Genomic DNA, 24657 nt, shown 5'->3' with positions numbered 1-24657 from the left:
TCTGACTTACTTCGTTTAGCATAATACTCTCTAGATTCATCCATGTTGTCGCAGATGACAAGATTTCATTCCTTTTATGGCTAAGTAATATTCCACTGTGTATATATACACTACATCTTCTTTATTCATCTGTCAATGGACACTTAGGTTGCTTCCATATCTTGGCTATTGTAATCATAATGCTGGAGTAAACATAGGGGTGTATATATATTTTTGAATTGGTGTTTTTATTTCTTCAGAAAAATATCCAGAATTGGAACTGCTGGATCGTATCTATTTCTAATTTTTTGAGGAACCTCTACACTGTTCTCTATAGTGGCTGTATCAATTTACATTCCTACCAACAGTACACAAGGGTTCCCTTTCCTCCACATTCTCACCAAAACTTATTATTTGTCTTTTTGATAATAGTCATTCTGACAGGTGTGAGGTGATATCTCATTGCGGTTTCAATTTCTATTTCCCTGATGATTAGCAACATTAAGCATCTTTCCATGTGTCTGTTGCCCATCTGTGTGTCTTCTTTGGAAAAATATCTACTCAGATGCTCTGCCCATGTTTAAATTGGGTTTTTTGGTTTTTTGATGTTGAGTTGTATGAGTAATTTGTATATTTTGGATATCAACCCCTTATCAGATATGTCATTTGCAAATATCTTTTCCCATTCAGTAGGCAGCATTTCCATTTTGTTAATAGTTTCCTTCACTGTGCAAAAGCTTTTTAGTTTAATGTAGTCCCATTTGTTTATTTTTGCTCTTGTTTCCCTTGCCTAAGGAGACAGATCCAAAAAAATATTGCTAAGGTCAATGTCATTGAATGTACTGCCTATGTTTTCTTCTAGGACTTTTATGGCTTCAGGTCTTAACATTTAGGTCTTCAATGCATTTTGAGTTTATTTTTGTATATGGTGTGAGAAAGTCCAGTTTGATTCTTTGACAAGTAGCTATCCAGTTTTCCCACCACCATTTACTGAAGAGGCTGTCTTTTCCCCATTGTATATGCTTGCCTCCTTTGTTGTAGATTAATTGACCATATAAGTGTGGGTTAATTTCTGAGCTCTCTGTTGTCTTCCATTGATCTGTGTGTCTGTTTTTGTACCAGTACCATACTGTTTTGATGATGGTAGCTTTGTAGTATAGTTTGAGTTAGGAAGCATGATACCTCCAACTTTGTTCTTCTTTCAAGGTTGTTTTGGCTGTTCAGGTCTTTTCTGTTTCCATGCAACTTTTAGAATTATTTGTTCTAGTTCTGTGGAAAAAATGCCACTTTTATTTTGCTAGGGATTGCATTGAATCTGTAGATTGCCTAGAGTAGTATGGTCATTTTAACAATATTAATTCGTCCAATCCATGAACATGGTATATCTTTCCATTTGTATCATCTTCACTTTTTCTCATCAGTGTCTTATAGTGTTCTGAGTACAGGTCTTTTACCTCCTTGGTTAGATTTATTCCTAGATATTTTAATCTTTGTAATGCAATTGTAAATGGGATTGTATTCTTAATTCCTCTTTCTGATAGTTAAATATTATTGTATAGAAACACAACAGATTTCTGTATATTAATTTTGTACCCTGCAACTTTACTGAATTCATTGGTGATTTCTAATAGTTTTCTGGAGGCATCTTTAGGATTTTCTATGTATAGTATCATGTCATCTGAACCGGTGACAGTTTTACTTCTGTCTTTCCAATTTGGATTCCTTTTATATCTTTTTCTTGTCTGATTGCTGTGGTTAGGACTTCCAATTCTGTGTTGAATTAAAGTGGCAAGAGTGGGCACCTTTATCTTGTTCCTGATCTTGGAGAAAATACTTTTAGCTTTTCACCATTGAATATGATGTTAGCTTTGGGCTTGTCATTATGGCCTTATGTTGAGGTATGTTCTCTCTGTATGTACTTTGTTGAGAGTTTTTATCATAAATGGATATTGAATTTTGTCAGAAGTTTTTCTGTTATCTATTGAGATGATAATATGATTTTTATTCCTCAATTTGTTGATGTGATGTATCACATTGATTGATTTGTGGATGTTGAACCATCTTTGCATTCCTGGGATAAATCCCACTTGATCGTGATGTATGATCCTTTTCCTGTATTGTTGGCTTCAGTTTGCCAGTTTTTAAGGATTTTTGCATCTATGTTTATCAGGGATATGGGCGTATGATTTTCCTTTTTTGTCCGGTTTTGGTGTCAGTGTGATACTGGCCTTATATAATGAGTTCGGAAGTGTTTCTTCCTCTGGAATTTTTTTTGAATAGGTTGAGAAATATATGTGTTAATTCTTCTTTAAATGTTTGATAGAATTCACCTGTGAAGCCATCTGGTCTTGGACATTTGTTTGTTGGGATTTTTTTTTATTACTGATTCAATATCATCATAGTCAGTTGGTCCATTCATGTTTTCTGTTTCTTCCTGATTAAGTCTTGGGAGATTTTATATCTCTAGGAGTTTGTCCATTTCTTCTAGGTTGTTCATTTTATTGGCATATAGCTCTTCATAGTAATCTCTTACGATCCTTTGTATTTCTGTGGTGTCGATTGTAACTTCTTTTTCATTTCTGATGATATTGATTTGGGTTCTCTTTTTTTCTTGATGAGTCTGGCTAAAGTTTTATCAATTTTATCTTCTCAGAGAACCATCTCTTAATTTCATTGATCTTTCCTTTTTTTTTAAAGTCTCTAATTCATTTATTTTTCACTCTGATCATTATTACTTTTTTCCATATAGTAACCTTGGGTTTTGCTTGTTTCTAATTTCTTCATGTCTAAGTTTAGCTTGTTTAAGATTTTTCTTATTTCCTGAGGTAGGCTTGTATCGCTATAAACTTCCCTCTTAGAACTACTTTGGCTGCATTCTGTAGATTTTGGATTGATGTGTTTTCATTTTCATTTGTCTCCAGGTATTTTTTTATTTCCTCTTTCATATCTTCTGTAACCCATTGGTTGTTGAGAACCATATTGTTAAGCCTCTATGTATTAGTGTTTTTTGCAGGTTTTTTTCTTGTAGTTGATTTCTAGTCTCATTGCATGTGGTCAGAAAAAAATGCTTGATAGAAATTTAATCTTCTTAAATTTACTGAGACTTGTTTTGTGGCCTACCATGTGATGTATCCTGGAGAATGTTCCATGTGTACTTGAAAATAATGTGCATTCTGCTACTTTTGGATGAAATGTTCTATATATATATACATCTATTCTTAAGTCGATTTGGTCTAATGTGTCATTTAAGGCCAGTGTTTCCTTACTGATTTTCTGTCTGGGTGATCTGTCTAGTGATGTAAGTGGGGTGTTAAAGTCCCCTACTGTTTTGTGTTATTGTCAATTTCTCCCTTATGTTTGTTAATACTTGCTTTATGTATTTAGGTGCTCCTATGTTGTATGCATATATATTTATAATTGTTAGATCTTCTTGTTGGATTGATCCCTTTATCGTTATGTAATGTCCTTCTCATTTCCATTTGCATGGAATACTTTTTTCCATCCCCTCACTTTCAGTCTGAGTGTGTCTTTAGATGTGAAGTGAGTCTTGGAAGCAGCATATTTTGGGTCTTGTTTTTTTATCCATTCAGCCACTCTGTGTCTTTTGATTGGAGCATTTAGTCCATTTACATTCAAAGTAATTATTGATAGGTATGTTCTTACTGCCATTTTGTGACTTGCTTTCGGGTTGTTTTTGTATTTCTATTTTGTTCTTCTTTTTGCTTTCTTCTTCCCTGTGATTTGATGACTATCTTTAGTGTTAATATGAATTCCTTTCTCTTTTGTGTGTGTGTATCTGTTACAGATTTTTGGCTTATGGTTACCATGAGGTTTATATATAGCAACCTATGTACATACATTATTATTTTAAGTTGATGATCTCTCAAGTTCAAATGCATTTTAACAACCCTGTGTTTTTACTCTCCTCCCCCACATTTAATGTTTTTGACATCATATCTTATGTCTTTTTATTTTGTGTATTTCTTAACTACTTATTGCGGATATAGATGATTTTACTACTTTTGTCTTTTAACCTTCCTGCTAGCCTTATATGTGGTTGATCTACTACCTTTACCATATATTTGCCTTTACCAATGAGATTTTTTTCTTTGTAATTTTCCTATTTCTAGTTGTGGCCTTTTGATTGTTTGTTTTTGGCTGCTCTGTGCAGCTTGCAGTACCTTACTTCCCTGACCAGGGATTGAACCCAGGCCCCCACAGTGGAAGTGTGGAGTCTTAACCACTGGACCGCCAGAGAATTCCCTAGTTGTGGCCTTTCTTTCCCCACTTTGAGAAGTCCCTTTAACATTTCTTACAAAGCCAGTTTAATGGTGCTGAACTCTTAGCTTTTGCTTGTCTGTAAAACACTTTATCATTCCTTTAAATTTGAATGATAGCCTCCCTTGCCAGATAGAGTATTCTTTTTTTTTTTTTTTTTGCAGTACATGGGCCTCTCACTGTTGTGTCCTCTCCCGTTGCGGAGCACGCGGGTCAGCGGCCATGGCTTACGGGCCTAGCCGGTCTGCGGCATGTGGGATCTTCCCCGACCAGGGCACGAACCCGTGTCCCGTGCATCGGCAGGCGGACTCTCAATCACTGTGCCACCAGGGAAGCCCTTTTTTTTTTTTGAGTATTCTTGATTGTAGGTTTATTAACTTCAATTACTTTAAATATATGGTTCCATTCCCTTCTGGCCTACAAAGTTTCTGCTGAAAAGTCAGCTGACAGTTTTATAGGAGTTCCTTTGTATATATCTAGTTACTTTTCCCTTGCTGCTTTTAATATTCTCTATCTTTAATTTTTGCCTAATTACACTGTGACTTGGTGTGGACCTCTTTGGGTTGGTCTTATTTGGGACTCTGTACTTCGTGGACCTGGATATCTGTTTCCTTTCCAAGGTTAGGGAAGTTTTCTGCTATTGTGTCTTCAAATGCATTCTCTGCCACTTTTTTCTCCTTCTGGGACCCCTATAATGTGAATGTTAGTGTGCTTGATGTTGTCCCAGAGGTCACTTAAACTGTCCTCATTATTTTAGATTCTTCTTTCTTTTTTTCTGTTCAACTTGAGTGGTTTAGACTACTTTGTCTTCCAGTTCACTAATTTGTTCCTCTGTATCATCTAATCTACTCTTGATTCCTTCTAGTGTATTTATTTGTTACTATATTCTTCATCTCTGTTTGGTTCTTCTTTATATTTAATAACTCTGTTAAACTTCTCATTGTGTTTATCCATTCTTCTCTCAAGTGAATTGAGCATCTTTATGACCATTACCTTGATTTTTTTTTTTTGTCACGCTGCAAAGCACCAAGTCCTAACCATTGGACCACCACCAGGGAATTCCCTACCTTGAACTCTTTTTTGGGTAAATTGCTTATCTCCACTTCACTTAGCTCTTCTTCTGGGGTTTTATCTTGTTCCTTTGTTTTGAAAATATTCCAGTGTCACCTTATTTTGCCTGATTCTCTGTTTTTATTTCTGTGTATTAGGTAGGTCGATTATATTTCCTGATCTTGGAGAAGTGGCCCTATGTAGGAGACATCGTATAGGGCCCAGCAGCACACTCACCTCTGTTCACCAGAGCGATATGCTCTAGGGGGTGCCTGCTGTATGAGCTGTGTAGGCCCTTCTGTTATGGCAGGGCTGACTTCTGTGGGCATGCTGGTAGGCTTGGCTGGCCCCTAGCCCAGTTGGTTGCCAAGCGCTGCCTAGTGCAGAGCCTGCTGGTTACTGGTGGGCAGCACAGGTCCCAGGATTGGTGCTGGCCCACTATTTGGCAGGGCCTAATCCTGGGCCCTCTTGTGGGCAGGGCCAGATCCTAGGGTGGCTGGGGGCTTGGGAGGAAAGGAGTCTATGGCTACTACTGGCCTGCTGGTATATGGGGCTTTATCCTTGTGTGGTTGGCTGCTTGGCCTGGGGCTTCCCAGGACTAGTGCTGACTGGCTGGTGGGCCGGGCCTGGTCCCTGCGCTAACAGGCCAGAGGGAGGATTCCAAAATGGTGCTTGCCAGCACCAGTGTCCTCACGATAGAATGAGCTCCCAAAAAAGGTTGCTGCTAACATCGGTGTCCCAGGGTGAGTCCCAGTTGCCTTCTGCTTGTTTAGGAGACTCTCCAAGATGAGCAAGTGGGTCTGACCCTGTCTCCTTTCAGATTACCACTTCTGCCCCAGGTCTCGGAGCATGAGAGATTTTACATGCACCCTTGAAGTGGATTTTCTGTTTCCTGTGGGGCTTCAGTTCTCCCAAATGCAAGCTCCACTGGCCTTCACAGCCAGACATTCTAGTGGGCTTGTCTTCCTGGTGCAGGATCCCCAGCCTGGGGAACCCGATATAGGACTCAGACCTCTCACTCCTTGGGGGGAATTTCTGCAGTTGTGATTATCCTCCCATTTGTTGGTTGCCTACGTTGGGGGTATGGTTGTTGATTATGCCACATCTCTGCCCTTCCTACCCCTCTCTTTGTGGTTCCTTCTTTATATCTTTGGTTGTAGAAGATCTCTTCTGCTAGTCTTCTGGTTGTTCTCATCGATAGTTGGTCTGTAAATAGTTATTTTGGTGTGCCCATGGGAGGAGGTGAATTCAAGGTCTTCCTACTCTATGATCTTGGCCACTCCTCCCAGCCTTTTCTTTTAACTTTTGTTCTCTGAAACATTTCAACAGAGTTTATTTTAAGCAACTTTCATTCAGATAGTCAACAAAACGACAGATGTTTCCCCATAAAACAAAATATCTTTTGAAACTATAATGAAGGAATAGAGCTTTTCTCATTTTCTTTTTACATTTATAATTCAAGGAGGTTTGTGAAACTCATTTATTTTAGGTATTGACATCTTCGCTACTTAATATTGGAATATGAAATTTCCACTTTGGTTTTTGTAACAACAGACCAAGCATGAATTGGGCTCTTGGGATTAAAATCAAATCTCTACTTACAAATTAGAGATTCAGACACCATTATCACTGAGCTTTATCAGTAGACTTAACATGGCAACTTGGAAATAAAAGCCTTCTTTCTATCTTCTATATAGCATTTAGGAATTTCAAGTTTCTATGTCAGTTGTAAACTGGGTTATCTGGCTTTTGTCCTATCCCTTTCCTGTTTATCGTTAGTACCTATCTCTCACAGAAGAATATAAAAGGTATTTTAACACATTATTGACTCCGGGATTTTTACAGAAACGAACGCCTGTGGCCAGCGATTTGTTATGTAAGTGAATATTGAAACACCCACGTTTGAGTAAATATCAACTTTTTTTGCACTTAATGTACTTTTTTTTTTTTTTTTGTGGTACGCGGGCCTCTCACTGTTGTGGCCTCTTCCGCTGCGGAGCACAGGCTCCGGACGCACAGGCTCAGCGGCCATGGCTCACAGGCCTAGCCGCTCCGCGGCATGTGGGATCTTCCCGGCGTGGGCCTCTCACTGTTGTGGCCTCTCCCGTTGCGGGACACAGGCTCTGGACGCGCAGGCTCAGCGGCCATGGCTCACAGGCCTACCCGCTCCGCGGCATGTGGGATCTTCCCGGACCGGGGCACGAACCCGTGTCCCTTGCATCGGCAGGCGGACTCTCAACCACTGCGCCACCAGGGAAGCCCTTAATGTACTTTTTAAAATAAATTTATTTGTTTATTTTTGGCTGAGTTGGGTCTTTGTTGCCGTGCACGGGCTTCCTCTAGTTGGAGCAAGCGGGGGCTACTCTTCGTTGCAGTGCACAGGCTTCTCACTGCAGTGGCTTCTCTTGTTGCAGAGCATGGGCTCTAGGTGTGCAGGCTTCAGTAGCTGTGGCTCGCAGGCTCAGAGCACAGGCTCAGTAGTTGTGGTGCACGGGCTTATTAGTTGCTCCACAGCATGTGGGATCTTCCCGGACCAGGGCTCAAACCCGTGTCCCCTGCCTTGGCAGGTGGATTCTTAACCACTCTGCCACAAGGGAAGCCCTGCACTTAATGTATTTATTTGAAACTTTGTACATGTCTTACTAAAGCATTCTAATATTTCATTAGAGTGTGATAGGCAGTATAGCAGTCAACTCTGTGCAGGGGAACAGAACATCTATTACAAATATACTGTGTTTCACTGCACTTTCCCCTGGAAGAGCAGACTCTACACTTCCTGGCGGCATTTTTTTTTTTAGTCCTGTGGGTATTATTTCCTCTAGAATATGTGCTTTTACCTGATAGTCAACAAGGTAGATCTTTGTGGGGGGCTCTTTTAGAAATGCCACAAGAGGGGCTTCCCTGGTGGCGCAGTGGTTGGGAGTCTGCCTGCCGATGCAGGGGACGTGGGTTCGTGCCCCGGTCTGGGAGAGAGGCCCGCGTACTGCAAAAAAAAAAAAAAAAAAAAAAGAAAGAAATGCCACAAGAAAGACTAGGTGCAGGACTACCACTGCATTCACCAGAATGGTCACTTACCCATTCTCTAGCTACTGCTAACAAAAACTGCTTGTTAGTCATTTTATTCTGTGCATTAATGCTACAATTAATTTTAAATGCATTGAGTAAACCACAATTACTCAAATAGAAATCCACTTTCTTATACCATTTTTGAGTTTTCCAGAGGATATTGAAGTTTGCCAGATACTGACTGGATTGATCAACTCCTTTAATATATTTATTATACTCTAATATTCAGGTGGGCTTAGTTATCTGATGGCCAGTCCTCCTGTCTTCCTTTCCTATAGATGCTGTGGAGGCATCATGAATAGTTGTCACCGTGTGGGCTAGCCTCTTGTCTTTCCGTAAGAAGAATCACTTCTCCCATCCGTAAGAATGTCATTTCTCCCCCTGTAGATTTTTAGATTTCTCCTTTAATTGGTTTGGTAGACCACGATTCTCTCTTATAATCCCACAAACTCTGGTTTTATTTTTCAACAATATTTCAGATGTGGACACACTGTTTTAATAATTGTCTTGGTAAATATGGTGCCATGAACCAAGGTGATTGTAGGACTGATAATAGTTTCTTGCAGTTTCTTTCCTTCACCCATGTAAATCGCAAGGTTGCATATATATCCAGTTTCACTTTTGCTAACCATCCTGACCAACGTTCCATATTTTGTAAGTTTTCCGTGATTATAGGTTTTGAATCTGAGTCATCCTATCCACTTTATCATTGCCTCCTCAAGTGATAGCTCTTGTTTGGGTATATAGATCAATTGAAATTTTGGTAGAAAATAATCCAAAAAAGTTTTAACTTTTGAAATTCTGTCTGCAGGAAGTAGAGTTTCCAAGTTATTGTTAAAGTGAAGAAATGTCATTATTTGTTCGAACCTTCTTCTTGTCATAATCTTTGGAAAGATAGGTGTTTCAAGTAAGGGATCAGTCAACCAATATGCTTTCCAGTGTGACTTTCTTATTTGTCCCATCAAAATTATTAATCCAAGAAACTTCATCATGTCACTATTGGTTACATCTGTCCATTTTAAAGCCTTATCATACTTTTTATATGATTTTTCATTCTGTGTACGATACAAGTTTGTTTGAGAAGCAACCAGCTTGAAAAAGTTGTTACCAAAAATTGTTATTTCACTACATTAATAGTTGCATCTAACACATCTGTAAAACCTTCTAATTTTCGTGAAATGTTGTCTTCAATCCACTCTTCTGTAGAAGCAAAGGAGCATTCTCTAGCACCTTGAGTTTCATTTTCACTTTCCTTATCAGAATCAATCACTAAGGTTTTTTGTCTTTTTGTTGGTCTGATATTCACATTGTCTAAATCAGAACTACATTCTGAAGAACTGTCGTCTTCTGAGACACTAGACAATCAGAAAAAGTATCTGCATAAAATTCACTGAAAAATTCTTCACTCAAAATTTCGTGATGCATCATTTTTGAAATTTTTATGGTAATAAACTTGCATTTATAATATACACAAGGTTGGAACAAAAACCTAATGGAGCAAAATGTGAATGATAATGACAATCATAAGCTGTCCTTGATCAATTTTAAGCTCTAACAACTTTGCACGGTGATGTTAATTGTATCACTCTCTAAAAATGTATTGATACATCTCTGGTCAATGACATTCAGGTAACAAAAGACATATGAATACATCTCTGGTCAATAATGTGTTAAAATATTGATATTCATATTTTTGTATTACCATTGATTAACATGAATAGGGGTTAATATCCAAAGCAAAGCAATTTAAAAATTAATTATTGGGGTCATCTTAACCTTACTTATATCAAGATTTGAATAAATCAATGGCTAAAGTTTATTATTTCCATTAAAACTTTAAGACTAATCAGGAAGTAGTAGTGTTTTTATTTCTACTGTTTTCATAGAATGTAAATATACTTTTTTCAATTCTGTTAATCATGGAAAATTCTAAATCTCTTACAAAAGTAGATAGACTAGCCTAATGAAACCCCGTATACTCATCACCCAATTTCAACCATTGTCAATCCATGGCCAATTTTGTTTTACCCATTTCCCCCCTGCCCTCTTATTTTTTTTTTTTTTTTCCGGTACACAGGCCTCCCACTGTTGTGGTCTCTCCCGTTGCAGAGCACAGGCTCTGGACGCGCAGGCTCAGCGGCCATGGCTCACAGGCCCAGCCACTCCGCAGCATGCGGGATCCTCCCGGGCCGGGGCACGAACCCGCGTGCCCTGCATCGCCAGGCGGACTCTCAACCACTGCGCCACCAGGGAAGCCCTGCCCTCTTATTTTGAAGCAAACCTCAGCTATCATTTCACCCATAAATACTTTAGTAAAAATATACCTTTTTAATCCTACCATCTTCCACAGCAGCAGTTTAGTGCAGTAAACATTTGTCTTGTGCCTCCTGTTTAGAAGGTAGACAATAAACATACCATAGTGATTATTAAAATGAGAAAGAAATAGGCACTCTCCTAAACAAACTTATAGTATAATGGGAATGGGGAAAGATAAGTGTTCATTAATTTGGTCTTCCTTGATGATAACAAGTGTTATTAAAGTATTAAAAAGTCAGATTTTTTTAATGCCTCATAAAATGGGTATTTTATGTTTCTAACAATGTGAGCTGATATGAATTATAAAGAAAGTTTTTTAGCCTTTAATGCCACTGGGATGACAAATGAGATTGAGAAATGGTGTTAAATATTTTTTAAGTATTTAAATTTCTTATTTAACTTAATTTTTTTTTTTTTTTTTTTTTTTTTTTGCGGTTACGCGGGCCTCTCACTGTTGTGGCCTCTCCCGCTGCGGAGCACAGGCTCTGGACGCGCAGGCTCAGTGGCCATGGCTCACAGGCCTAGCCGCTCCGCAGCATGTGGGATCTTCCCGGACCGGGGCACGAACCCGTGTCCCCTGCATCGGCAGGCGGACTCTCAACCACTGCGCCACCAGGGAAGCCCCTAACTTAATTTCTTGATAACAGTTTTTTTCCGGTGCATACACTGTTTCAAAGAATGATTTTATGTGACATAAACAGATATTCAATACCTACCAGATATTTTTTCTTAGCTGCTGTTTCTACTACTGAAGAGCCTAAAAGTCCCTGAGGCAATTTCTATACTGAGGCTGATTTTACATGAAAGAGCTTTGCTCTAAAAGCATTTCCTTTTGAGTTATCTCTGAATTCAAAATTGTTATCAGTGGGACCATGGAACTAACAGTATATAGGCTCTTGGGTCCATGTCAACTGGCCGCTTTGAGTACAGGCTCCCCGGACAACTAGGAGATCTGTGGCAATGAGCAGGTTCAGCTGGAAAGGGCATGTTTCTACCCCAGAACCTGTTCAAGTTGCCCTTTCCTCATCACTGCACATATAATAACTCCAATGAAATGTTAAAAATGTTGCTTCTTTGTTTAAGAAAAAAATGTGTATGGAGAGTGTGGAAGAAAAAAAGCTGTATGTTCCTTATTTCACCAGTATTGGTTAAAAACTTTTTTTATATTTACGTATTGCCACAGTGACCTCATGTGGGGAAAACGTTTATTTCACACATTTTTATTAACTCTTAATCATTGTACAAATAGGTTTCAAACTGAAATTCAGACGGTGAATAAACAGTTCCCATGTGAGCCATTCAAATTTTTGGAGCCAACTTTAAGACTAGAGTATTGTGAAGCATTAGCTATGCTTAGGGAAGCCGGAATTGAAATGGGAGATGAAGAAGATCTAAGGTTTGTTTGTCTTTGTGATTTTTAAAACTTTAGTAATTAGATTTAAGATACAAAAGAATAAATATATTGATGAATGATGTTTTTTTCACCCAGTTGATAAACTTCAATTTTATTAATTTTGGTATATAGTATGATGCTTGTTTTGTTCAATGTGTGATCTGAAATAAAATGTTATGTTTAATGTGGTTTGCCGAAGCGTCAATATTTTTGTTTATAAACACCATTTTTGTGCATTTTCCCCCTGCTTCATATTTGTAACGCTTTAAAGAAAATAATAGGGCCTTTTGCCTGTGATTTTATCATCTAATATGTGAACTCTCTTTCTAAATCAGTGGTGTTACAGGGGATAGACAACAGCCTAAATCTGTCCCCATACAGTATTAGGGTACGAAACTTTTAAAGATCTCTAAAGTTATACAAGTCACTGATCTTTGATATAACTGTATTATATTATCTAAATTCAGATCAAACAATTTATAATTTTGAAATTAATTATATAGTTTAATAAAGATTGGAGATTTCTGTCTACTTATGTTTTATTCAAGGGTTCTTAAGTTAAAATATTTAAGCCAACACAATAATTCATATCAATATAGGAAGGAAGAGAGGGTTATTATTTTTTTTAGGGTTTTATTAAAAACATATTTCACCCAAAACCCTTCATTTACTTTTATTTGTTTCACAAATATATGTGTGTGTGTGTGTACACATACGTATATATATTGTTTTAATCATCCTGTACATTGCTAGATGACATTTTAAGGAAAACCATAAATTCTATAATTAAGTTGGATAATATTTTTGTAAGTATTTTGGAAATTTTTCTTAAATAGGATAGAACTTAAAGTAGCAAAGTCCTGGCTATAGAAATGTAATTGGTTTATATATACACTGCTACATTTTACTTGGAAATACTGATTTTTGTTATATAAATCTTTGATAAAGAATAAAAAAGGAAAGACCGTTTTGAAGTAGAACCATTTAATGGCAAGAGAAGCCTATGTTGGTGTAGTTAACTTTCATTATCTGTGATTGCAGGAAACTACTTCATCCATGCTATTTCTGAATCAGTGAATTGCTAAATTCTATTTATACTTTTATTTAAATATTATTGAGCAGCACCTACTAACTGTACCAGGTAGGTGCTGGTACACTCATAAGTGGTTTCCAGTAGTAGTCGCCTCTTTAAAAAGGAGCAGAGTAGACAACTATGTATTTTGGCTAAATTTTTTATCCTTTGAGAACTTCAAATAGAAGAGGTTCCTTATTAACTTAAAACTCTTTTAAGTTGCTATTTGATCTTCACACATCTGATTTCCTGTTTCTTTTTCAGTACACCAAATGAAAAACTGTTGGGTCGTTTGGTAAAGGAAAAGGTAAGGACTCTTGTACATGCTGGATTTCTTTTTATAAATTTGAAACATACCCTGGAACTAGAGAACAGTTGCAAGGGGGGCTAATCTTCCTAGAATGGTAATATTCTAGAATAAATAAAAACCAAGGGGGATAATATATTTTTTTTAATTCTTAGAAAAATAAAAAGTATTCAGACAGGCTTTGCCCAAATGGTATGATTAGCTCAGTATTTGATTTTTGTATAAGTTGTACTGAGGTACCTCTAAAAGTGATGTCTAGGTCTGATTGTCAGATTAGTTAGAGAGGACCTCAAGATGATTTTAAATTATTTAGAAATGGTCTTCCCTGACTACTCTTGCTAATTCATGGGACTAGAGGGTGAATGAATTTCCTTTATGCCTCTTACATGAAAGCTACTTTCCTATCTCATTTTCTAAAATTCCAAAGAGAAAAGCTAAACTTAGTGTGATCTTTAAAGAAATTAAGAAAATTGTGTAATTGAATAAAAGCAGTCCTTGAGCTCCTCCTGCTGGTTGCACTCAAAACTGTTCAACTGACTGGGGAACTAGCCTGTTTGTGAAACTGCATAGTACTGAGTTTATACCTTTAAAATGATGTTTCAGTGGGCCATTTCTAATTTGTCAGCTCTGTTGACATTCTCTCTATGCTCCAGTTTTAGGAAAAATGTTTAACATCAAAACAGTTGAAACGTGACTGGTTTCTTTTTAACTAAATGTAGGTCACATATTCTTTCTAACAAAAGTGTCATAATTTCATGTTAATGTTATTTATTTCAATTGTAGTTTTCATCTGAGAAAAACTACCAAATTAGTATCTAAAATACTAGATATCTAAGTGAAAATTTAAATTATTGGGGGGAATAATCAAGGTTTTTTTAAGATGAATATAATAAAAGATGTCAGTTTTTCCCAAAATAATTTATAGATTTAATGTAGTTTTTGTAAAACCCAATGAGATTTGGGATAATTTAACAAAAATAGTTATAAAATGCATCTGAAAAACTAAATGAGCTAGAATTGCAATGCAAAAAAATGAAAATCAAAGAAGTTTATCATAGCATAATTTTCAGTGGAGGAGAAATTGGAAAGAGATAACATGTCCAAAAAAAGAAAACGAAAAATGCACATTTAAACTATGATCGAATAGTCAACAACTCCTAAAAATTAAGTATATTGAAAGAATTTATAACATCATGGCAAAATACTGTAGGATACAGGTATTACTTGAAAGAAGCAGAATAGTTATTGTATATAGAGTGTAATTACAGTAATTTTGAAGAACAAAACTTATGTATAAAAAAAGACAGTTAATTGAAATGGTAGCCTTCTTTTTACTTGCATTAAACTTCTTAAAAATCTGTTTTAATCATATTTATTCTTTTTATAGTATGATACAGATTTTTATATTCTTGATAAATATCCATTGGCTGTAAGACCTTTCTATACCATGCCTGACCCAAGAAATCCTGTAAGTAATTTGATTTTAAATAACCTGTTTGGGGGAAGATGGAAAACTTTATTGTCACTTATTGTCACTGTGTCACGTTGTACAGTGGGAATAATGGTTTTCATTAGTAACTTGCAGTTTTGATGGACACGTTTTTATATGTGTTGCTACTAGTTTCTGTCAGTCAGGTCAAAATGATACTGTGAAATTTGAATATTCTAGCAAATTAGTCCCCAGAACCTGTATTAAAAATCATTTTCATGTGTTTCTTTTTTTAATTTATTATTATTATTTTTTTTGTGGGGGGGCTGTGTTGGGTCTTCTTTGCTGTGCGCGGGCTTTTCTCTAGTTGCAGCGAGCGGGGGCTACTCTTTGTTGCAGTGCGTGGGCTTCTCGTGGTGGCTTCTCTTGTTGCAGAACACGGGCTCTAGGCGCACAGGCTTCAGTAGTTGTGGCGCAGGTGCTCAGTAGTTGTGGCACACAGGCTTAGTTGCTCCGCGGCATGTGGGATCTTCCTGGGCCAGGGCTCGAACCCATGTCCCCTGCATTGGCAGGCATATTCTTAACCACTGTGCCACCAGGGAAGTTCCTCGTGTCATTTTTAAAGATATATGAGGAAGTAACACTATATAAACAACAAATAGTATTAATAGATTTGAAGATTTTACTAAATCATTTTATCATTGACCTTGAACTAAGAATGCACGTTCTATCCTGGTAGTTAATCTAAATAATGTCTTGTGGCTTTTCATTGTTTTTCCTCTGCACTGGTTCCCCAACTTCAGTGGGCATCAGAATCACTTGGAGGGCTTTTAAACCACAGATTGGTGGGCCCCATCACCAGACTTTCTGATTAGTTGGTCTGGGGTGGGGCTTGATAATTGGTTTTTCTGATAAGGTAATACTGAAGCTACCAGTCCAGGAATCACACTTTGAGAACCATTGGTTTATTGAAAGACAAGGAAAGTAAGTTAAAACCTGATAAGGAATAGTTTGAGCTATGGTAAATTGAAGTTCAGTTTACTTTCCTTAAAATAATGGCGTTTTAAAAGTTAAAAAGACTAACACCTGTTGATAATTTGAAGTTCCAAAAGTGATCTCAAAATCGTATCACACTTTAAAAATTTCAGATGATAAAGTGAAATAAGAATCAGCACTACTTCTTAAAAGAAGATATAATGTTCTGATTTGTTGTTGGAAGGTGTGGGAGAAGGGGAACATAAAATCTGATAGAGGCAAGGAAGAACTTATTATTCAACCCTCACTAGTTTAATCCTGTTTTAGAAAAACAAATCATGTTTATTGGAGCAGGTTCCATCATTAATTGTAGGAAAAAATGGACTTTCTCTTCATGCAACAAAGGGTGTTTTTCCACATATGTGTGATAGGGTGATAGCCACTTGAGTGGTATTTTTTTGTTTGTTTTTCCTGCAGAAACAGTCCAACTCTTATGATATGTTCATGAGAGGAGAAGAAATACTGTCAGGAGCTCAAAGAATACATGATCCTCAGCTGCTAACAGAGAGAGCCTTACATCATGGAATTGGTAAACAACTTAAATATATTGAGGAGGGCCATGTATATTCTGAAAACAATAAATTTTAAAACCCTTTAAAGACTTTTCAGAAACAGTCATTTGTTTTAATCTTCATTGTATAGTAATTGCTTTTGCAATTTTTTTAAGCTAAATAAGATGATAAATTATGTGGGGTTTTTTTATGTTTGTTTTGTAGATTTGGAGAAAATTAAGGCATACGTTGATTCCTTCCGCTTTGGAGCCCCTCCTCATGCTGGTGGAGGCATTGGTAATATTTCTTTATATTATGACAATATTTCTAACCCAGATTTCATTTGTCAAAGTGTTCATTCAGTTCTAATGAAATTTCTTCAGCATTAGACTCCAAAAAGTAAATTCTGTATATTGTTATTGCTTACAAATAAGTTCATGAGTGCTAAGTGTAATACAAATTTGAATTATAAGAATTTTTTAAGTGAGTTACGACTAAATGAAAATTTGATTTTGAGTATCCTCTTTTCTTTCTGTATCCATGAGTTCATTCAGATTAGCCCAGATTAAAGCTCTCCCTCAGGTTAGTTCAGATTGCTGCTAAATGTTTTTGTTGAAATGTAACATTTCATTGGCTTTTAGAACCACTTCTAGAGTATATGTAAGATGCTGCTCTGTGATTGAAAATGAGTAAATATTTAACTTACTCAACTTTTGGATGTCCGTATCAAAAACTCTTTTAAGTTTTCTGTTGTTTGTTTTGGGGTTTTTGGTAAACAGGTAATATACTTACAAAAATTTCAAATTCAAAGCATGTAGAAGAGTGTACATTCACCTCCCTACAGAAAACTATTGTTTCTAGTTTCCTCTTTGCCTTTGCAAAGATAATCTTTGCATATGCAAAGCTACATGCACTTTTTAAAATACATTTTTTATACAAATTGTAGTATACTATATAAACCATTCAATACCTTGCATTTTTCACTTACTATATTTTGTAAGTTGTTCCTTATCAATACTTAAGGAGCTTTTTCATTCATTTTTAATCACTACGTAGAATCCATTGAAAGGGTGCATGGTAATCTTGTTAACCAGCTTCCTATTGATAGACATGTAGGGTATTACCAGCCTTTTGTTATTACAAACAATGCTACATTGAATATATACATAGTTTAAATTTCACTGGGAAACTTATGACTATTTTCTCTTAGAATATTGAATGATGTGCATTTTGCATGATATTTTACAAACTTTTGTAACTGACAATGTAAATTTTCATCGTGCTTGTGAAGAAAGACACTTGAATGGTTATCAAAATACTACCTATTTTTGTTAATTAATATTTGAGTGGAAGATGGGATATGGTGATTTTTTTTGATTAGTGTTAGGTTACTATAATACAAGGTTCAAATTTACGTCTGCAGATGTTTTTTAGTAAGGAATAGAAATAAAAATATTAATTCTTTATATTACTTTTAGATGTTAAATATATTAAACTTAAAAGTTGTTGATATATAAAAGTATTCTTTGACCTTGCCTTCTTTGTGGGATGTATTAGCCTGCTACAGTTCAGTGAACTAGATATATCATATTGCACACAAAAAGTTTCATTTGCTAGTTTTGCTCTGTTTCTTAGGTGATACTTGTTCTTAATTCTTGTCAGTAATATAGTATTTAAGTCACATGTCAAAATCAGACTCCTCTACATTCAAAACATTTAGCACAATAATGTATTATAGAGTTTTTTATGCTAGGAACCACCATGTTTCATGTGTATTGAATTATAATAAATTTCTGGTAACTTCCATTAAATCAAACTTCCGTGAACAAGTTTATGACTCATCTTACACTGATGTCCTGGACTACATAATTAAAATCTGGTCTCATTTGAAAAAATAATAATAGGCTTATATAATATTTTTTGTTTGTTTAGATCATAAATTTTGGATATTTACATAGATTTTTGTAGTTCACATTTCACAGAATCCATACAGCTTAAGAATATCTCTGGGCTTCCCTGGTGGCGCAGTGGTTGAGAGTCCGCCTGCTGATGCAGGCAACACGGGTTCGTGCCCCGGTCCGGGAGGATCCCACATGCCGCGGAGCGGCTGGGCCCGTGAGCCATGGCCGCTGAGCCTGCGCGTCCGGAGCCTGTGCCCCGCGACGGGAGAGGCCACAACAGTGAGAGGCCCACATACCGCAAAAAAAAAAAAAAAAAAAAAAAAAAAAGAATATCTCATTTAGTCCTTCCCACATACAGCATCATCTGTTTCTGAATCAGACCCAAAATATTCCATTTTAAACTCAAAATAATAGAAGTCATTTTTCTTCCTAACAAGGAAAAGCATTTTGTTGATCAGTGATATTATTTTGGTAGTTTTCAATAGATAAGACCCTGGGAGATTTTCAGAAAATGAATTAATGATTATTTTGTTTTCTCCAGGGTTGGAACGAGTGACTATGCTGTTTTTGGGCTTGCACAATGTTCGTCAGACATCAATGTTTCCCCGTGATCCCAAACGACTTACTCCTTAAGGAAACTTGCTTTTTATTCTTTCCAGTACCTGCTATTAATCAGGCTGTACCTTAGGTACTTAAAATATGCAATAAAATAAATGTCTTATCCAAAGTGCCACAATTACTTTTGGACTAATTCAGTATAGGTTACTTTAAAAGAGAAGATTTTTATAACTTTGGACATGCTTCAGTAGAAAATGGTTGAACATTTTAAAGAAAAATTCATATTGTTATGTTAAACGTTCATATATTGCATTACTACAATAAATGTTAACAGCAATTTTAAACAGTTAATATTGTGTAAATTTTCTTTTCTATATTGCAGTGGCTACAATATTAATGTCTTACATTTTCAATATTTGGTCTTATATTTTTAAATTCTGACATTGAGGTAAGATCAATTTTAGGGGAGTATCTGAGATTTTAATGAATGTATAATTGGCATATCATAAAATTAGGCAGAAAATATCAATTCTTAAAAATTGTGCTCAGAAATCATGTAAAGCAGGTGAGAATACTGGTTAGAAAATATACAATATAATATTATATTAAATTGTTAAATAATCTAAACCTGAATTTCAATAAAATTTTAAAGCTAATTATAGTTGTTTCTGTGTAACTTCATGGCAATGTGATTTTATAACTGGTTCTTGACATTTATAATTTGGGAGAAGAAAAAAAATAGACATCCAGTTTATGTAAATGCTTAAAAGCAAATGAAAACTGATATATGCATAACATGTATTAATCAAGAGGTAAATTCAGATGGGTGTAAGGATACAGTTCTGAAAGCTGAAAGCTTGGGTTGCTTTAACAGTTTATTTCACATAGATTAAAAAATATTGCAGAATTTTCTGTTTTTGTTTTTAACTGGTACTGGCATTTAGTGAATGTCACTAAAATGCACTCCCACTTCCCTCCCAAAATGAAATTTCTGTTTTAAGAATTACAGTTAGAAACACTTTTCCTCTAGATTTTTAAATATGTTGATGCTAATGTTAATTTCATGGTGAACCACACATAATGGTGAGGAACAAAATAATGTAATGCAGATATTTCCTAAAGGAAAAGGAAAAATAATACAGAAAAAAGTAAGAGGGTCAGAAAGGTAGAACATTACCCTTGCATCATAAATATCTGCCCATTATTTCATTTTTTTAATTTTTTAAAAATTTATGGCTGTGTTGGGTCTTCGTTTCTGTGTGAGGGCTTTCTCTAGTTGCAGCAAGCGGGGGCCACTCTTCATCGCAGTGCGCGGGCCTCTCACTATCACGGCCTCTCTTGTTGCAGAGCACAGGCTCCAGATGCGCAGGCTCAGTAATTGTGGCTCACGGGCCCAGTTGCTCCGCGGCATGTGGATCTTCCCAGAGCAGGGCTCGAACCCGTGTCCCCTGCATTGGCAGGCAGACTCTCAACCACTGCGCCACCAGGGCAGCCCTGCCCATTATTTTTTAAAGTTAATTTATTTCACCATCTAGATTATGAGCTCTTTGAGAGTAGAGACTCAATTTTTATATCTTTCTTTCATAACCTACCAAAGTATCTTGAGTTTGGTAGGCACCCCAGAAGTGTTAAATACATTTAAGCTACACCAAGAATAAAATGAACTATACCTATTTTTTTCTGTATTGCATAATCCCCAAGCCCCAAAATAGTATAATAATAACAGCCCTAGAGCTATTCTTCTCAAGTTCATAGAATTATAGCTTCTTTCAAAATAAATGGTTTATAACGTCTTAGAATGATGTAATCTTTGTAATTTTATTTTTATAAAGTATTTCAAACATGTCAACCAGATTAGAGCATGATAAAAAGGACACCCCTATACTTGCCACCAGGCTTTATCAAATCTTAACATTGTCATATTTGCTTCAGATATTTTATTTTCTTTTTTTAGAGAAAAAGTAGTGGATACAGTTAAGGTTTCCCATTTACCCACCCTGATCCTATTCCTTCCTACCTAGTGGTAACTACTATATCAGTTCAGTGGGTTTTTAAAAATTCTTTTCCATGTTTTTATATTTTAACTAAATATTTGTTTCTATAAACATTGTCTAGTATTTTGCAGATTTATTTGATATGTGTATTCTGGGATTTTGATGGAGTTACCTTGAATTTATAAATAATTTGAAAAGACTTGGAATTTTCATCTATTCAGTCTACTAATGAGTGAACATGGTATATTCCTTCCTTTTTTGGTATTTTTTCTTTAATTGTGATGTTCTTTAATATCTTTCAAAATTACTTTTTAGGGCTTCCCTGGTGGCGCAGTGGTTGCGCGTCCGCCTGCCGATGCAGGGGAGCCGGGTTCGCGCCCCGGTGTGGGAGGATCCAGAGGGAGGCCCGCATACCGCAAAAAAAAAAAAAAAATTACTTTTTAATTGGGAATTCCCTGGCGGTCCAATGGTTAGGACTCCATGCTCTTACTGCCCAGGGCCTGGATTCGATCCCTGGTCAGGGAACTAAAATCCCACAAGCTGCGCGGCACAGCCAAAAATAAATTACTTCATTAAATTAAATAAATTACTTTTTGGGCTTCCCTGGTGGCGCAGTGGTTGAGAATCTGCCTGCCAATGCAGGGGACACAGGTTCGAGCCCAGGTCTGGGAGGCTCCCACATGCCGCGGAGCAGCTGGGCCCGTGAGCCCCAACTACTGAGCCTGCGCGTTTGGAGCCTGTGCTCCGCAATGAGAGGCCGCGACAGTGAGAGGCCCACTCACCGCGATGAAGAGCAGCCCCCGCTCCGCAACTAGAGAAAGCCCTCGCACAGAAACAAAGACCCAACACAGCCATAAATAAATAAATAAATAAAATTTTTTTAATTACTTTTTAATTTTTCGTTTATGCTAGAAAACCTTACCATTTTTTTTCTATTGGAAATGGGACCTTTTTTTTTCCTTTCATTTTTAAATTGTTAGGCATAAGAACACTATCGGTTATCAGTTATTTGTTACTTTTTTTATGCAGCAACATTCCTGAACTCTTATTAGTTCTATAGTTTCTATTGAGTGTCTTGTATTTTCAAAGTAGACAACCAGATGCGAGGAAGAACAGCATAGTAGTAAAAAGGATGGATTCTGTGGCTATACTACTTGGATTAGGGTTAGGGTTAAGATCCTGATTTTGCTGTTTACTAGCTATGTAACCTTGGGTAACTTGCTTATCCTCACCTTTCCTTATTTTCATAATCCTATCTCATGGGACTACTGTGGGAATTAAAAAGTATGAAACTCTTAGAACAACACCTGGCACATAGAATAGTGTCTGGCAAATAGAGTTTTAGCTCTTCCTGTCTAATTCTTGTGTCATATTTACTTATTGTATTAGTTAAGTCCTTCAGTAGAATGTTGAATAAAAGAAGTGATGTGGGTGTGCTTTTCTTGTTTCTGAATTAATTTTTTTTTTTTAAGTTGAAGCTGGGATCCATGTTCTTTTATTTATTTTGTTTTCTTTGGCTGTGTTGGGTCTTCGTTGCTGTGTGTGGGCTTTCTCTAGTTGCAGCAAGCGGGGGCTGCTCTTCGTTGCAGTGTGTGGTGCCCTTTATCAGGTTAATGAGTTTCTGTTAAGAATGAGTCTTGAATTTGTCAAATACTTTCTCTGTATTTGCTGCAATTTTTTTTCCTTTAGTTTTGAATATGACAGATGATAGTAATAAAAATTCCTGATATTTTTCTGGAATAAATACTACTTGGTTATGATGTCTTATTTTGTGTAGGTACTACTGAATTTGACTTGCTAATATATACAACAAAATTCATTCATCTTAAGTGTGTAGTTTGATGTTTTTTTTGTTTTTTTTTTTTTTTCAATACGCGGGCCTCTCACTGTTGTGGCCTCTCCCGTTGCGGAGCACAGGCTCCGGACGCGCAGGCTCAGCGGCCATGGCTCATGGGCCCAGCCGCTCCGCGGCACGTGGGATCTTCCCGGATCGGGGCACGAACCCGCGTCCCCTGCATCGGCAGGCGGACTCTCAACCACTGCGCCACCAGGGAAGCCCTAGTTTGATGTATTTTGGTAATTTTACATAGTCAGGTAACCTCCACCTTAATCAAACTACAGAACATTTCCATTGCCCTAGAAAGCTCCACAGTGCATCTTTATAGTTGCCACCTCTGGCAACAAAGATCTTTTCTAGAGTTTCATATAAATGGAACAATATATAGTCTTTTGTGTTTGACTTCTTTCTTTAAGCATGATGTTTTTGAGATTCATCCATGTTGTTGCATATATTAATAGTGTACTTCTTTTTACTGATCAGTAGTATTCCATAGGATGGATATGCCATAATTTGCTTATCTGTTTACCAGTTGATATACATATAAGTAGCATTCAGTTTTTAATCTGTAGTGAATAATGGTGGTATGAACATTTGCTTGCAACTCTTTGTGCAGGCCTGTTTTCATTTCTATTAAGTAGATACCTAAGAGTGAAATATCTGCGAACTATAAGAAGGTATATTTAGCTTTATAAGATACTGCCATACATTTTCCAAAGTAGCTGTAGCATCTTGCATTTTTGCCAGCAGTGAATGAGAGTTTAAGCTGCTCCACATCATCACCAACACTTAGAAATGTCAGTCTTTTTGGGGGGGCTGTATTGGGTCTTCACTGCTGTGAGCGGGCTCTCTCTAGTTGTGGTGAGCAGGGGCTACTCTTTGTTGTGGTGTACAGGCTTCTCATTGCAGTGGCTTTTCTTGTTGTGGAGCACAGGCTCTAGGCACGCAGGCTTCAGTAGTTGCAGCACGTGGGCGCTAGAGCACGTGAGCTTCAGTAGCAGCGTGCAGGCTCAGTAGTTGTGGCTCATAGGCTCAGTAGTTGTGGCACATGGGCATAGTTGCTCCGTGGCATGTGGGATCTTCCTGGACCAGGGATCAAACCCATGTCCCTGCATTGGCAGGCGGATTCTTAACCACTGCACCACCAGGGAAGTCCCAGAAATGTCAGTCTTTTTAACTTAAGCTATTCTAGTGGTTGTATAGCAGTATCTCATTGTGGCTTTAATTTTCATTTCCCTTGTGATTAATGATGTTGAGCATCTTTTCATGTCCTTATTGGCCATTTGTATATCTTCTTTGGTGAAGTGTCTTCATATCTTTTGCTCGTTCCTTTTTTTTTCTCTTTTTTTTCATTATCAAGTAGTATTTCTGTTTTTAAAAAAATAAATTTGTTTATTATTTATGCTCATTTCTTTTATTGGGTTGATTGTCTTCTACTTGATAAGGGCTCTTTATATATTCTGAATATAAGCACTTTGTCAGATATGTTTGGCAACTAGCTTCTCCCAGTCTGAAGCTTGCCTTTTCTTTTTTTCCTTAGTTTCCTTTCAAAGAGCAGAAGTTTTTGATTTTATAGTTGTGCTCCTGTGGTCTATTTAAGAAATCTCTACCTAACCCAATGTCACGTGTATTTTTTATGTTTTCTTCTATAATTTTAGTAATTTGAGCTCTAACATTTACATCTGTTATCCATTTCGAGTTAATTTTTTGTCTACAGTATTTGTAAGGGTCAAGGTTCTTCCCCCCGCCCCACCCCTTCATGTAGATATTTAGTTGATCCAGACCATTTGTTGAAAAGACTATCCTTTCCCTGTTGAATTAACTTGGCACCTTTGTGGAAAAGAGTTAACCATATAAATATGGGTCTATTTCTAAACTCTGTTCTATTCCATTGATCTATATGTCTGTTCTTGCACCAAAACCACAGTGTCTTGATTTTTGCAGTTTTAAG

At 36.8% G+C, this 24657-nt stretch overlaps 1 protein-coding gene across 1 annotated transcript in view; it reads left to right on the top strand.

Annotated features, from left to right (window-relative positions):
• Positions 1-19531, top strand: part of DARS1 (aspartyl-tRNA synthetase 1) — a 67029-nt gene extending 47498 nt beyond the window's left edge. Inside the window, exons 11-16 of the mRNA XM_007129485.4 lie at positions 11939-12085; positions 13419-13461; positions 14849-14929; positions 16343-16454; positions 16642-16713; positions 18859-19531. Coding sequence (XP_007129547.1) covers positions 11939-12085; positions 13419-13461; positions 14849-14929; positions 16343-16454; positions 16642-16713; positions 18859-18950 — 547 coding nt within the window. The 3' untranslated portion in view covers positions 18951-19531. The remainder of the gene's footprint in view (positions 1-11938; positions 12086-13418; positions 13462-14848; positions 14930-16342; positions 16455-16641; positions 16714-18858) is intronic.
• The last annotated feature ends 5126 nt before the right edge of the window (positions 19532-24657 follow it).

Source organism: Physeter macrocephalus, chromosome 2, assembly GCF_002837175.3.
Source record: "Physeter macrocephalus isolate SW-GA chromosome 2, ASM283717v5, whole genome shotgun sequence".
In the NCBI taxonomy this organism is placed as follows: domain Eukaryota; kingdom Metazoa; phylum Chordata; class Mammalia; order Artiodactyla; family Physeteridae; genus Physeter; species Physeter macrocephalus.
Note: the sequence above shows the minus strand (reverse complement) of the source record. Positions and strands in the feature narration are given on the sequence as shown.